Raw genomic sequence first — 17658 nt, forward strand, 5'->3', positions numbered from 1 at the left:
GTCTTTATTGTATAATTGACTTACTGGTTTTTCATGTAGGAAAAGGGGTCTTTATTGTATAATTGACTTACTGGTTTTTCATGTAGGAAAAGGGGTTTTTATTGTACAATTGACTGACTGGTTTTTTCATGTAGGGAAAGGGGTCTTTATTGTACAGCTGACTGACTGTTTTTTTTCATGTAGGGAAAGGGGTCTTTATTGTACAGTTGACTGACTGGTTTTTTTTCATGTAGGGAAAGGGGTCTTTATTGTACAGCTGACTGCCTGGGTTTTATGTAGGAAAAGGGGTCTTTATTGTACAGCTGACTGGTTTTTCATGTTTCTATTCTGTAATTAACATATTAAATATTTTTTATATTTCGTAGGACTTTACTCTGGATTTTTACTTCCGACAATTCTGGACAGATGAGCGACTTTCTTTTAAAGCTGGTGACCTCCAGAGTCTCTCTGTGGGCGCGGAAGTGGTTGACCGGATATGGGTTCCGGATACGTTTTTTGCCAATGAGAAAAGCGCATACTTTCATCACGCGACAACTCCAAATACGTTTCTGCGAATCGGTCATGACGGCAGAGTCTTGCGAAGCATTAGGTAAGAAGTGGCGTATAAATTAAAAAAGAATCAAAACAATTTGTATGTTCTTATGACAATACATAATTACTGTTATTACACAGCATCAGTGGTATCATTTGGATTTTCAAACACGTTTACTTTCAGTTGAACGTCAAAACACGGTGTTTTCAGTTAATAGCTTTAACTAAGTAAAGAAAACACGGTGTATGGTCAGTTAATAGCTTGGAGAAAGTACAAATGTTTTCTCAAGACAGCTGTTATGGGAAGTAAAATACAGTACAGAACAATGTTTCGACCTTAGGTCATCTTCAGGTTAACAAAGAGAGAGTTTGCAACTAGCTGTTACAGGGCACATCTTAGTTACGAGAGTGTAAACGGGTACGAGATTGTAGGGGGCGTTGTAGTTAGGTTATTAATTAGTATAGATATAAAGGTGTTCCTTTTCACAGATTTAATTTTGGTTTTAGTTGTTGTATAAGTAAGGCTTCTTTGATTTTACATTTGTTTATATTTGTTTCCCTACTTAGTGTCTGGGTGTTTTCTATGGTTATGTTGTGTTTATTTGATTTGCAGTGTTCAAAAACATGTGAAGGTGTTTTTTTTTTGTGTGTTCTTTGAATCTGGTTTCCATTTTTCTGCTTGTTTCGTCAATATAGAAATCGTGGCAGTTGTTGCATTGTATTTTATAAATTATGTTGGTCAGTGTAGTTTTTACACAGTATGGACTTTAGTTTTGTACCTGGTTTTTGAATAAATTTGGTGTTTACTGGAATGTTGTGTTTGTTATAAGTTTTTCCAAATATTGGTTATTTTTTCACTGATGTCAAGAACATATGGTGTACAGCAGTGTAAGGTTTTGTAGTTTGTTGTATCTTGGGATTTATTATTGATTGTTTGTTGTTGGTCTAGGTGTATGTATAATTTTTTCCACAGATTTTTGAGGAAATTTGTTGATGTTGTGTTGTTTTATTTTGTCTAATTCATCGTTAATTTTATCTGGTAAACATAGATTTGTGGCTGTGTTTATTTGGTTTATTAATATGTTAAGTTTTTGTTTTGTTTCATGTGCTGAGTCCCAGGGAATGTATTATCCAGTGTGGGTGATTATTCTGTGGATTTCTGTTTTGAATTGTGTATCGGTTCTTGTGATCTCAACCTCAAGATAAGATACAATACAACAACTACCACGACTTCTGTATTTTACAAACAAGCAAAAAAAATGTAAACCAGATTCAAAGAACACAAAAAAAACGTCTTCACATGTTTTTGAACACTGCAAATCAAATAAACACAACATAACCATATAAAACACCCAGATACTAAGTAGGGAAACAAATATAAACAAACGCAAAATTAAAGAAGCCCTACTTATACAACAACTAAAACCAAAATTAAACCAGAGAAAAGGAACACATATATATCTATACTAATTAATAACTCAGTGTCTAACTACAACGCCCCCTACAATCTCGTACCCGTTTACACTCTCGTCCGTAAGACATGTACCCGGTAACGGTCAGTTGCAAACTTTCTTTTTTAACTTGAAGCTGACCTAAGAAGGTTGAAACGTTGTTCTGTACTGTATTTAATTAAAATTTTAATACCCATACCAGCCATCTTGAGAATACATTTTTACTTCAATTGGGTTCCTCGTCATCACGAATTGAACAAAGTAAAGTGAACAGGACATGTTTTTATTTAGTAGCTTAAAAAATGAAAGAAAACACAAACTGTGGTCAGTTAGGTGCTTGAATAATGTAAAACAAAACAAAACACGGTGTGTGGTCAGTTAGTAGTTTGAACAACAGCAGAGACCTATGTAAGAGTAGCTTACATGATGTTGAATACTCACCCAAACGTAACTCAATGCAAACACGTTTTGGTAAGTATGTTTAAATAAAGTGGACTTGCTTTCAAACCACTGATAAAGTTATTTGAAAATGGTAGACCCGCAACATTGAACATTATCAAGGAATTAGGTTCCCAAGTGAATGACCAACCATTAATGATAAGTGAGCGAGAAGTCAGTTTACAAACAGCCAGGTGACCAGTTGAGTGAACCATTAGTACAGAACAGAAGAGGCCCACTTGTCCTGTCTTCCATGATTGTCAAGTTCATGTGGACTGGGCATTTGAGAAAACAAATCGTGTAGATGTTGGTGCATTTGATGAGTGGTCAAGTCACGTTCAACTTCATGTCAAACCAAACAAGGTTTAATACGTCAACAATGTGTATCCTAGTAGCCAGAAACAGGCTTAACATTCATGTCAAACTAAACAAGGCTTAATACGTCAACAATGTGTATCCTAGTAGCCAGAAAGAGGCTTAACATTCATGTCAAACTAAACAAGGCTTAATACGTCAACAATGTGTATCCTAGTAGCCAGAAACAGGCTTAACATTCATGTCAAACTAAACAAGGCTTAATACGTCAACAATGTGTATCCTAGTAGCCAGAAACAGGCTTAACCTTCATGTCAAACCAAACAAGGCTTAATACGTCAACAACGTGTATCCTAGTAGCCAGAAACAGGCTTAACGTTCATGTCAAACTAAATAAGGCTTAATACGTCAACAATGTGTATCCTAGTAGCCAGAAACAGGCTTAACGTTCATGTCAAACTAAACAAGGCTTAATACGTCAACAATGTGTATCCTAGTAGCCAGAAACAGGCTTAACCTTCATGTCAAACCAAACAAAGCTAAATACGTCAACAATGTGTATCCTAGTAGCCAGAAACAGGCTTAACCTTCATGTCAAACTAAACAAGGCTTAATACGTCAACAATGTGTATCCTAGTAGCCAGAAACAGGCTTAACCTTCATGTCAAACCAAACAAAGCTAAATACGTCAACAATGTGTATCCTAGTAGCCAGAAACAGGCTTAACCTTCATGTCAAACTAAACAAAGCTTAATACGTCAACAATGTGTATCCTAGTAGCCAGAAACAGGCTTAAACTTCATGTCAAACTAAACAAGGCATAATACGTCAACAATGTGTATCCTAGTAACCAGAAACAGGCTTAACCTTCATGTCAAACCAAACAAAGCTTAATACGTCAACAATGTGTATTCTAGTAACTAGAAACAGGCTTAATTTTCATGTCAAACCAAACAAAGCTTAATACGTCAACAATGTGTATCGTAGTAGCCAGAAACAGGCTTAACCTTCATGTCAAACTAAACAAGGCTTAATACGTCAACAATGTCTATCTTAGTAGCCAGAAGCAGGCTTAACCTTTATGTCAAACTAAAGAAGGCTTAAAACGTCAACAATGTGTATTCTGATCATGATGTTAACTGGAGTTTAACAGTATGTATCTTTAGATCTAATACGTATGAAATATTACGTCAAGATAGGACCAATAATAATTTTAATTCCTCCGTTTTCTAAGATTTTCTGCTCTCCAAGACTTGTTTCATAAATAATTTAAACACACACATATATATATAGTGTTCTATCAAAACTGTACGTAGTGGAGCCAGCCACTTCAATGGGTTCTGGTATAAAGTTCTGGCCTTGTTGCCAGCGACTAGAAGAAATCAAGGAATTCTACAAACACTCTTACATACTTTCTTACGCTCTTCGTGTAATTTATTTATAGTTCAGTCGAACAGACAGAAATAATTATTATAATACAGAGAGAAATGTAGAAATAATCATTATAATACAGAGAGAAATATAGAAATAATCATTATAATACAGAGAGAAATATAGAAATAATTATTATAATACAGAGAGAAATATAGAAATAATCATTCTAATACAGAGAGAAATATAGAAATAATCATTATAATACAGAGAGAAATGTAGAAATAATCATTATAATACAGAGAGAAATATAGAAATAATCATTATAATACAGAGAGAAATATAGAAATAATTATTATAATACAGAGAGAAATATAGAAATAATCATTATAATACAGAGAGAAATGTAGAAATAATCATTATAATACAGAGAGAAATGTAGAAATAATCATTATAATACAGAGAGAAATATAGAAATAATCATTCTAATACAGAGAGAAATATAGAAATAATCATTATAATACAGAGAGAAATGTAGAAATAATCATTATAATACAGAGAGAAATGTAGAAAAATCATTATAATACAGAGAGAAATATAGAAATAATCATTCTAATACAGAGAGAAATATAGAAATAATCATTATAATACAGAGAGAAATGTAGAAATAATCATTATAATACAGAGAGAAATGTAGAAATAATCATTATAATACAGAGAGAAATATAGAAATAATCATTATAATACAGAGAGAAATATAGAAATAATCATTATAATACAGAGAGAAATGTAGAAATAATCATTATAATACAGAGAGAAATATAGAAATAATCATTATAATACAGAGAGAAATATAGAAATAATTATTATAATACAGAGAGAAATATAGAAATAATCATTATAATACAGAGAGAAATATAGAAATAATCATTATAATACAGAGAGAAATGTAGAAATAATCATTATAATACAGAGAGAAATGTAGAAAAAATCATTATAATACAGAGAGAAATATAGAAATAATCATTATAATACAGAGAGAAATATAGAAATAATCATTATAATACAGAGAGAAATGTAGAAATAATCATTATAATACAGAGAGAAATGTAGAAATAATCATTATAATACAGAGAGAAATATAGAAATAATCATTCTAATACAGAGAGAAATATAGAAATAATCATTATAATACAGAGAGAAATGTAGAAATAATCATTATAATACAGAGAGAAATATAGAAATAATCATTATAATACAGAGAGAAATGTAGAAAAAATTATTATAATACAGAGAGAAATATAGAAATAATCATTATAATATAGAGAGAAATATAGAAATAATCATTATAATACAGAGAGAAATGTAGAAATAATTATTATAATACAGAGAGAAATGTAGAAATAATCATTATAATACAGAGAGAAATATAGAAATAATCATTATAATACAGAGAGAAATGTAGAAATAATCATTATAATACAGAGAGAAATGTAGAAATAATCATTATAATACAGAGAGAAATGTAGAAATAATTATTATAATACAGAGAGAAATGTAGAAATAATTATTATAATACAGAGAGAAATATAGAAATAATCATTATAATACAGAGAGAAATATAGAAATAATCATTATAATACAGAGAGAAATATAGAAATAATCATTATAATACAGAGAGAAATGTAGAAAAAATTATTATAATACAGAGAGAAATATAGAAATAATCATTATAATACAGAGAGAAATATAGAAATAATTATTATAATACAGAGAGAAATATAGAAATAATCATTATAATACAGAGAGAAATGTAGAAATATTATCATTAGAGAAACAGATTATAAATGAAATATAGAAATAATCATTATAATACAGAGAGAAATGTAGAAATAATCATTATAATACAGAGAGAAATGTAGAAATAATCATTATAATACAGAGAGAAATGTAGAAATAATTATTATAATACAGAGAGAAATGTAGAAATAATCATTATATCACAAAAAATGCAGAAAGACTTATTATGATACAGAAACAAATTTATTATACCAGAAGAACAAAGATGAGCTTTGTGGATTATTAAACTAGTGATTTGAGTTAAATATATAGAATGATACAGGTATTTCCTACAGCTTTCAAAGCTCGTATTTTATCAAATACTTCCATGATTATTAGCTCTAATTTATATCTCTGCTTCATATTTTACATATAATTCATTAGTTCTAATTATCTATAATTGATTTTTAATCCTTCCATTAGCTATAATTTATATCTGTTTTTGATATTTTACATATAATGCATTATTTCTAATCATTATCTCTTCTTGATACTATAATTCTTCCATTAGCTTTTATTTACGTCTGATATTTTATATATAATCCAGTAGTTCTGATGATTATCTATTCTTGATTTTATAATCGTTCTATTAGATGTAATTTATATCTCGACTACATATGTTACATATAATCCATTAGTTCTGATGATTATTTATTTTTGATTTCATAATTGTTCCATAAGGTGTGAATTATGTCTCTGATTGATATATTACATATAATCCATTTGTTCTAATAATTATCTATATTTGATTTTATAATTGTCCAATTAGCCGAAATTTATATCTGTGCATAATATTTGCACATTATCCATTTGTTCTAATAATTATCTGTACTTGATTTTACAAATTATCCATCATCTGTCTTGTGATATCGTACCTAACAAAATCAGGTATTTAAAATCTCCTCTCGTTTTCTCTAAAACCTATATTGTAGAAACCGTAATAGAAGAAAATCGCCAAACTTTCTGAATTTAATGAATGTCAGAAAAATTAGATGCGAAGCCACATTGTCACCCCTAAGACCAGAAGATCGTATTATCTTAGCTTAAAACTTTACTCTTTCAGATAGAAACATTCTGCGCCTTGTCACTGTACCTTACTATTTTAAGCCTATAAACATTAAGTTTATGCAGTATTGATATATTATTCATCCAAAACTTCGAAATTTGACACTATTTCGTGTAGCCTGGTTTCCCCAATGTTAGACTGATCCATGAACAGTCAGTAAGCTTAAACTGTGCATGAGGCCTCCTTACTTAAGTGTTTCTGTCTGCAGGTCTTGCTCACAGTTATTGAAACAATGGACCTCTTTAATTGTTTGTTACTCGCGCCAATCTACTCCAGGGCTACCTACAAATGCCGTGCCTAATTTATAAGTAACAGACTAAAAGGAGGTAGGCTTCTTATCACTATCCACCCTCAACTCTTGAGTTACTATTTATCAGTGACTAGTGGAATTGAATGTGACTTTATACGACGCTGAAAGAACGAGTATGTTCGAGATTCGAACCCTCGACTCCGAGATTGCTATTCGAGCCAGGCACGCAAGCATTAAAACCAACCATGAATACTCACAATACCTGAAAAGTTTGGACACTCGATGTTTAACTTATTAACTTGAAATACACTTTTTTCACTACAGCGCATGATGTAAAGAGCTTTTATCTGTTTCATTGATGAATAAAACATGGTTCAAACATTGATTGTTCCTTTATATTAAAATTCCGCCATTTTTGCCATTATCTGTTTCATTCCTTCGCAACTCGAGCAATGAAATAGTTACCATGGAAACGACAGTAGCCTTCTCTGGTATATAAAGTTTTGTGTATATTCCTGTGTGAAACGATGCGCCACGATCACGAGAAAAATACGTCATATTGTTAAAAGTATACTTTGATGTTATCATAACCTAAGTTACCGTGCAATATGTTCAGTATTGATCGAGAAAGTTTCCTGGGCTAAAATCATGTTGCTATGCGCTCAGAAGTAAACAAACTCCAGGGGCACAAAAAAAATGTTACGGTGTGGATCGAATGACAGATCGTCAGATACGTTGTCTCAGCAACACGTTACGAAGTGTAACGAGGAACGACAGATTGTCACACAAAATAATAAATAATTATTCAAACCTTGTCATAAATATATCAAAAACTGCTGGATATACGGTTTGAATAAAGGATATAAAGAATGAGTGAAGAGGACTGAATGAATGATATAAAGAATGAGTAAACACGACTGAATGAATGATATAAAGAATGAGTAAATAGGACTGAATGAAGGATATAGAGAATGAGTAAACATGATTGAATGAAGGATATAGAGAATGAGTAAACACGACTGAATGAAGGATATAGAGAATGAGTAAACACGACTGAATGAATGATATAGAGAATGAGTAAACAGGACTAAATGAATGATATAGAGAATGAGTAAACAGGACTAAATGAATGATATAAAGAATGAGTAAACAGGACTGAATGAAGGATATAGAGAATGAGTAAACACGACTGAATGAAGGATATAAAGAATGAGTAAACAGGACTAAATGAAGGATATAAATAATGAGTAAACAGGACTGAATGAAGGATATAAAGAATGAGTAAACAGGACTGAATGAATAATATAAAGAATGAGTAAACAGGACTGAATGAATGATATATAAGAATGAGTAAACAGGACTGAATGAAGGATATAAAGAATGAGTAAACAGGACTGAATAGAATGATATAAAGAATGAGTAAACAGGACTGAATAGAAGGATATAAAAATAATAATAAACAGGACTGAATAGAAGGATATAAAGAATGAGTAAACACGACTGAATAAGAAGGATATAAAAATGAAAGTGAAAAACAGAGACTGAATAAGAAGAGGATATAAAGAATAAGTAAACACGACTGAAAGAAGGATATAAAGAATGAGTAAACAGAGACTGAATGAAGGATATAAAAAATGAAGTAAATAGGACTGAATGAAGGATATAAGAATGAGTAAACAGGACTGAATGAAGGATATAAGAATAAGTAAACAGGACTGAATGAAGGATATAAAGAATGAAGTAAACAGGACTGAATGAATGATATGAAGGATATAAAGAATAAAGTAAACAGGACTGAATGAAGGATATAAAGAATGAAGTAAACAGGACTGAATAGAATGATATAGAGAATGAGTAAACAGAGACTGAATAGAAGATATAAAGAATAGTAAACAAGAATAAGAAATATAAACAGAATAGACTGAACTGACAGAGAAGAATAAATAAAAAGTAAACAGGACTGAATAGAAGAATATAAGAATAAGTAAACAAGGACTGAAAGAACTGATATAAAGAATGAATAAACAGGACTGAATAGAAGAATATAAGAATAAGTAAACAGGACTGAATAGAATGATATAGAGAATGAATAAACAGGACTGAATGAAGGATATAGAAGAATGAGTAAACAGGACTGAATAGAATGATATAAGAATGAGTAAACAGGACTGAATGAAGAAGGATATAAGAATGAATAAACACGACTGAATGAATGAAATATAAAGAATGAAGTAAACAGGACTGAATAAGAAGGATATAAAGAATGAGTAAACAGGACTGAATAGAAGGATATAGAGAATAAGTAAACAGGACTGAATAGAATGATATAAAGAATGAATAAACACGACTGAATAGAAGGATATAAAGAATGAGTAAACAGGACTGAATAGAGGATATAAAGAATAAGTAAACAGGACTGAATAGAATGATATAAAGAATGAGTAAACAGGACTGAATGATATAGAGAATATAGGAGAGATAAAAAGAAGTAAACAGGACTGAATGAAGAGATATAAAGAATAAGTAAACAGAGACTGAATAGAAGGATATAAAGAATAAATAAACAAGACTGAATAGAATAATATAAAGAAATAAGTAAACAGAGACTGAATAGAAGGATATAAAGAATGAATAAACAAGACTGAATAGAAGGATATAAAAATGAGTAAACAGGACTGAATAGAAGGATATAAAGAATGAAGTAAAGACTGAAGAGATATATAAAAAAAGTAAACAAGACTGAATAGAAGATATGAGTAAACAGGACTGAATGAAGGATATAAGAAATGAAGTAAACAGAGACTGAATGAGAGGATATAAAGAATAAAAGTAAACAGAGACTGAATGAGAGATATAAAGAATAAAGTAAACAGAGACTGAATAGAAGGATATATAAAAATAAGTAAACAGAGACTGAATAAGAAGAATATAAGAATAAGTAAAAGAGACTGAATAGAAGGATATAAAATAAGTAAACAGAGACTGAATAGAAATATAATATAGAAAATAAGTAAACAGAGACTGAATAAGAATGATATGAAGGATATAATGTAAGTAAACAGGACTGAATGAAGGATATAAAGAATAAGTAAACAGACTGAATAGAAACATATAAGAATAAATAAAACAGAGACTGAATGAAGATATAAAGAATGAGTAAACAGAGACTGAATAGAAGGATATAAAGAATAAAGTAAACAGGACTGAATGAAGGATATAAAGAATGAGTAAACAGGACTGAATAGAATGATATAAAGAATAAGTAAACAGAGACTGAATGAATGATATAAAGAATAAAGTAAACAGGACTGAATAGAAGGATATAAAGAATGAGATAAACAGGACTGAATAGAAGAATATAAAAGAATGAAGTAAACAGGACTGAATAGAATGATATAAAGAATGAGTAAACAGAGACTGAATGAAGGATATAAAGAAGAAAGTAAACAGGACTGAATGAAGGATATAAAGAATGAAGTAAACAGAGACTGAATGAAGGATATAAAGAATGAATAAACAGGACTGAATAGAAGGATATAAAGAATGAGTAAACAGGACTGAATGAAGGATATAAAGAATAAAAGTAAACAGGACTGAATGAAGGATATAAAGAATGAGTAAACAGGACTGAATGAAGAAGATATAAAGAATGAAGTAAAACAGGACTGAATGAAGGATATAAGAATAAGTAAACAGGACTGAATGAAGGATATAGAAAATAGTAAACAGAGACTGAATAGAAGGATATAAAGAATGAGTAAACAGGACTGAATAGAAGGATATAAAGAATGAGTAAACACGACTGAATGAAGGATATAAGAATGAATAAACAGGACTGAATGAATGATATAAGAATAAAGTAAACACGACTGAATAGAATGATATAAAGAAAGTAAACAGGACTGAATGAAGGATATAAAGAATGAGTAAACAGACTGAATGAAGGATATAAAGAATGAGTAAACAGGACTGAATGAATGATATAAAGAATGAGTAAACAGGACTGAATGAAGGATATAAAGAATGAGTAAACAGGACTGAATGAAGGATATAAAGAATGAGTAAACACGACTGAATGAATGATATAAAGAATCAAGTAAACACGACTGAATGAATGATATAAAGAATGAGTAAACAGGACTGAATAGAAGGATATAAAAATGAGTAAACAGAGACTGAATGAAGGATATAGAGAATGAGTAAACACGACTGAATAGAATGATATAAAGAATGAGTAAACAGAACTGAATAGAAGGATATAAAGAATGAAGTAAACACGACTGAATGAATGAATAAGAATATAAACAACTGAATGAATAATATAAAGTAAACAGGACTGAATGAAGGATATAGAGAATGAAGTAAACACGACTGAATGAATGATATAAAAGAAAGTAAATAGGACTAAATAGAAGGATATAAAGAATGAATAAACACGACTGAATAGAATGATATAAAGAATCAATAAACACGACTGAATGAATAGATATAAGAATGAAGTAAACACGACTGAATAGAAGGATATAAAGAATGAGTAAACAGGACTGAATGAAGGATATAGAATGAGTAAACACGACTGAATGAATGATATAGAGAATGAGTAAACACGACTGAATAGAATGATATAAAATGAGTAAACACGACTGAATGAATGATATATAAAGAATATAAATAGGACTGAATGAAGATATGAGTAAACACGACTGAATGAAGGATATAAAGAATGAGTAAACAGGACTGAATGAAGGATATAAAGAATAGTAAACAAGACTGAATGAAGATATAAAGAATGAGTAAACAGGACTGAATGAATGATATAAAGAATGAAGTAAACAGGACTGAATGAAGGATATAGAAATGAGTAAACACGACTGAATAGAAGATATAAAGAATGAGTAAACAGGACTGAATAGATGATATAAAGAATGAGTAAACAGGACTGAATGAAGAAGGATATAAAGAATAAGTAAACAGGACTGAATAGAAGGATAAAAAGAATAAAGTAAACAGGACTGAATGAAGGATATAAAGAATGAGTAAACAGAGACTGAATAGAAGATATAAAGAATAAGTAAACAGGACTGAATAAGAAGGATATAAAGAATAAGTAAACAGGACTGAATAAGAAGATATAAAGAAATGAGTAAACAGAGACTGAATAGAATGATATAAAGAATGAGTAAACAGAGACTGAATAGAAGATATAAAGAAATAAAATAAATAGATGAATAAGACTGACTGGACTGAAGGATATAAAGAATGAAGTAAACAGAGACTGAATAGAAGAATATAAAGAATAAGTAAACAGGACTGAATAGAAGAATAAAAAATGAGTCAACAGAGACTGAATAGAAGAGATATAAAAAATAAGTAAATAGAGACTGAATAAGAATGATATAGAAGAATGAGTAAACAGAGACTGAATAGAAGGAATATAAGAATAAGTAAACAGGACTGAATAGATGATATATAAAATGAAGTAAACAGAGACTGAATGAAGGATATATAAAATAAGTAAACAGGACTGAATGAAGGATATAAAGAAAAGTAAACAGAGACTGAATAAGAAGGATATAAAGAATGAATAACACACGACTGAATAGAAGATATAAAGAATGAGTAAACAGAGACTGAATGAGAAGATATAGAAGAATAAAGTAAACAGGACTGAATAGAAGATATAAAGAATAAAGTAAACAGGACTGAATGAATGATATAAAGAATGAGTAAACAGGACTGAATGAAGAGATATAAAGAATGTAAGTAAACACGACTGAATGAATGATATAAAGAATGAATAAACACGACTGAATAGAAAGGATATAAGAATGAGTAAACAGGACTGAATGAAGAGATATAAAGAATGAGTCAACAGGACTGAATAGAATGATATAAAGAATGAATAAACAGTAAACTGAATAGAAGAAGATATAAAGAATGAGTAAACAGGACTGAATGAATGATATAGAGAATGAGTAAACAGGACTGAATAAATGATATAAAGAATGAGTAAACAGGACTGAATAAGAAGGATATAGAGAATAGAATAAACTCGACTGAATGAAGGATATAAAGAATGAGTAAACAGGTCTGAATGAATAGATATAGAAATGAGTAAACAGGACTGAATGAATGATATAGAGAATGAGTAAACAGAGACTGAATGAAGGATATAAAGAATGAGTAAACAGGACTGAATGAAGGATATAAAAGAATGAGTAAACAGGTCTGAATAAGAAGGATATAAAGAATGAAGAAAACAGGACTGAATGAAGGAATATATAGAGAATGAAGTAAACAGGACTGAATAGAAGGATATAAAGAATGAGTAAACAGGTCTGAATAAGAAGGATATAAAAAGAATAGAACAACAGGACTGAATGAAGGATATAGAGAATGAGTAAACACGACTGAATGAAGGATATAGAGAATGAGTAAACACGACTGAATGAATGATATAGAGAATGAGTAAACAGGACTGAATGAATGATATAGAGAATGAGTAAACACGACAGAATGAATGATATAAAGAATGAGTAAACACGACTGAATGAATGATATAAAGAATGAGTAAACACGACTGAATGAAGGATATAGAGAATGAGTAAACACGACTGAATGAAGGATATGAAGAATGAGTAAAGAGGACTGAATGAAGGATATAGAGAATGAGTAAACACGACTGAATGAAGGATATGTAGAATGAGTAAACAGGACTGAATGAAGGATATAGAGAATGAGTAAACAGGACTGAATGAATGATATAAAGAATGAGTAAACAGGACTGAATGAATGATATAAAGAATGAGTAAACAGGACTGAATGAATGATATAAAGAATGAGTAAACAGGTCTGAATGAAGGATATATAGAATGAGTCAACAGGACTGAATGAAGGATATAAAGAATGAATAAACACGACTGAATGAATGATATATAAAGAATAAAAGTAAACAGGACTGAATGAAGAAGGATATAAAGAATGAGTAAATAGGACTGAATGAAGGATATAAAGAATGAGTAAATAGGACTGAATGAAGGATATAAAGAATGAGTAAACAGGACTGAATGAAGGATATAGAGAATGAGTAAACACGACTGAATGAAGGATATAAAGAATGAGTAAATAGGACTAAATGAATGAAATAGAGAATGAGTAAACAGGACTGAATGAAGGATATAGAGAATGAGTATACAGGACTGAATGAAGGATATAAAGAATGAGTAAACACGACTGAATGAATGATATAAAGAATGAGTAAACAGAACTGAATGAAGAAGATATAAAGAATGGGTAAACACGACTGAATGAATAATATAAAAAAATGAGTAAACAGGACTGAATGAAGGATATAGAGAATGAGTAAACACGACTGAATAGAATGATATAAAGAATAGGTAAATAGGACTAAATGAAGGATATAAAGAATGAATAAACACGACTGAATGAATGATATAAAGAATCAATAAACACGACTGAATGAATGATATAAAGAATGAGTAAACAGGACTGAATGAAGGATATAAAGAATGAGTAAACAGGACTGAATGAAGGATATAGAGAATGAGTAAACACGACTGAATGAATGATATAAAGAATGAGTAAACAGAACTGAATGAAGGATATAAAGAATGGGTAAACACGACTGAATGAATAATATAAAAATGAGTAAACAGGACTGAATGAAGGATATAGAGAATGAGTAAACACGACTGAATGAATGATATAAAGAATGGGTAAATAGGACTAAATGAAGGATATAAAGAATGAATAAACACGACTGAATGAATGATATAAAGAATCAATAAACACGACTGAATGAATGATATAAAGAATGAGTAAACAGGACTGAATGAAGGATATAAAGAATGAGTAAACAGGACTGAATGAAGGATATAGAGAATGAGTAAACACGACTGAATGAATGATATAGAGAATGAGTAAACACGACTGAATGAATGATATAAAGAATGAGTAAACACGACTGAATGAATGATATGAAGAATGAGTAAACAGGACTGAATGAATGATATAAAGAATGAGTAAACACGACTGAATGAAGGATATAGAGAATGAGTAAACAGGACTGAATGAAGGATATAGAGAATGAGTAAACAGGACTGAATGAAGGATATAGAGAATGAGTATACAGGACTGAATGAAGGATATAAAGAATGAGTAAACACGACTGAATGAAGGATATAAAGAATGAGTAAACACGACTGAATGAATGATATAAAGAATGAGTAAACAGAACTGAATGAAGGATATAAAGAATGGGTAAACACGACTGAATGAATAATATAAAAATGAGTAAACAGGACTGAATGAAGGATATAGAGAATGAGTAAACACGACTGAATGAATGATATAAAGAATGGGTAAATAGGACTAAATGAAGGATATAAAGAATGAATAAACACGACTGAATGAATGATATAAAGAATTAATAAACACGACTGAATGAATGATATAAAGAATGAGTAAACAGGACTGAATGAAGGATATAAAGAATGAGTAAACAGGACTGAATGAAGGATATAGAGAATGAGTAAACACGACTGAATGAATGATATAAAGAATGAGTAAACAGAACTGAATGAAGGATATAAAGAATGGGTAAACACGACTGAATGAATAATATAAAAATGAGTAAACAGGACTGAATGAAGGATATAGAGAATGAGTAAACACGACTGAATGAATGATATAAAGAATGGGTAAATAGGACTAAATGAAGGATATAAAGAATGAATAAACACGACTGAATGAATGATATAAAGAATCAATAAACACGACTGAATGAATGATATAAAGAATGAGTAAACAGGACTGAATGAAGGATATAAAGAATGAGTAAACAGGACTGAATGAAGGATATAGAGAATGAGTAAACACGACTGAATGAATGATATAAAGAATGAGTAAACACGACTGAATGAATGATATGAAGAATGAGTAAACACGACTGAATGAAGGATATAGAGAATGAGTAAACAGGTCTGAATGAATGATATAGAGAATGAGTAAACAGGTCTGAATGAATGATATAAAGAATGAGTAAACAGAACTGAATGAAGGATATAAAGAATGAGTAAACAGGCTGAATGAATGATATAGAAAATGAGTAAACAGGACTGAATGAAGGATATAGAGAATGAGTAAACAGGTCTGAATGAATGATATAAAGAATGAGTAAACAGAACTGAATGAAGGATATAAAGAATGAGTAAACAGGACTGAATGAAGGATATAGAGAATGAGTAAACAGGACTGAATGAAGAATATGTAGAATGAGTAAACAGGACTGAATGAAGGATATAGAGAATGAGTAAACACGACTGAATGAATGAAATAGAGAATGAGTAAACACGACTGAATGAATGAAATAGGGAATGAGTGAAGAGGACTGAATGAATGATATAAAGAATGAGTAAACACGATTGAATGAAGGATATAAAGAATGAGTAAACAGGACTTGGTGAAGGATATAGAGAATGAGTAAACAGGACTGAATGAAGGATATAAATAATGAGTAAACAGGACTGAATGAAGGATATAAAGAATGAGTAAACAGGACTGAATGAAGGATATAAAGAATGAGTAAACAGGTCTGAATGAATGATATAGAGAATGAGTAAACGGACTGAATGAATGATATAAAGAATGAGTAAACAGGACTGAATGAAGGATATAAAGAATGAGTAAACAGGTCTGAATGAAAGATATAAAGAATGAGTCAACAGGACTGAATGAAGGATATAGAGAATGAGTAAACACGACTGAATGAATGATATAGAGAATGAGTAAACAGGACTGAATGAATGATATAAAGAATGAGTAAACAGGTCTGAATGAAGGATATAAAGAATGAGTCAACAGGACTGAATGAATGATATAGAGAATGAGTAAACAGGACTGAATGAATGATATAGAGAATGAGTAAACACGACTGAATGAATGATATAAAGAATGAGTAAACACGACTGAATGAATGATATAAAGAATGAGTAAACACGAATGAATGAAGGATATGGAGAATGAGTAAACACGACTGAATGAAGGATATAGAGAATGAGTAAACACGACTGAATGAAGGATATGTAGAATGAGTAAACAGGACTGAATGAAGGATATAGAGAATGAGTAAACAGGACTGAATGAATGATATAAAGAATGAGTAAACAGGTCTGAATGAAGGATATAAAGAATGAGTCAACAGGACTGAATGAAGGATATAGAGAATGAGTAAACACGACTGAATGAATGATATAAAGAATGAGTAAACACGACTGAATGAATGATATAAAGAATGAGTAAACACGACTGAATGAAGGATATAGAGAATGAGTAAACACGACTGAATGAAGGATATAAAGAATGAGTAAACAGGACTG

The 17658-nt window shown here is 30.4% G+C and overlaps 1 protein-coding gene across 1 annotated transcript in view; it reads left to right on the top strand.

Moving 5' to 3' along the window:
• LOC143247831 (gamma-aminobutyric acid receptor subunit beta-like) overlaps positions 1–17658 on the top strand; it is a 137543-nt gene that overhangs the window by 37780 nt on the left and 82105 nt on the right. Inside the window, exon 4 of the mRNA XM_076496356.1 lies at positions 366–589. Within this exon, the coding sequence (XP_076352471.1) occupies positions 366–589 (224 nt within the window). The remainder of the gene's footprint in view (positions 1–365; positions 590–17658) is intronic.

This window comes from Tachypleus tridentatus, chromosome 3 (genome assembly GCF_004210375.1).
Source record: "Tachypleus tridentatus isolate NWPU-2018 chromosome 3, ASM421037v1, whole genome shotgun sequence".
Taxonomy (NCBI): Eukaryota; Metazoa; Arthropoda; class Merostomata; order Xiphosura; family Limulidae; genus Tachypleus; species Tachypleus tridentatus.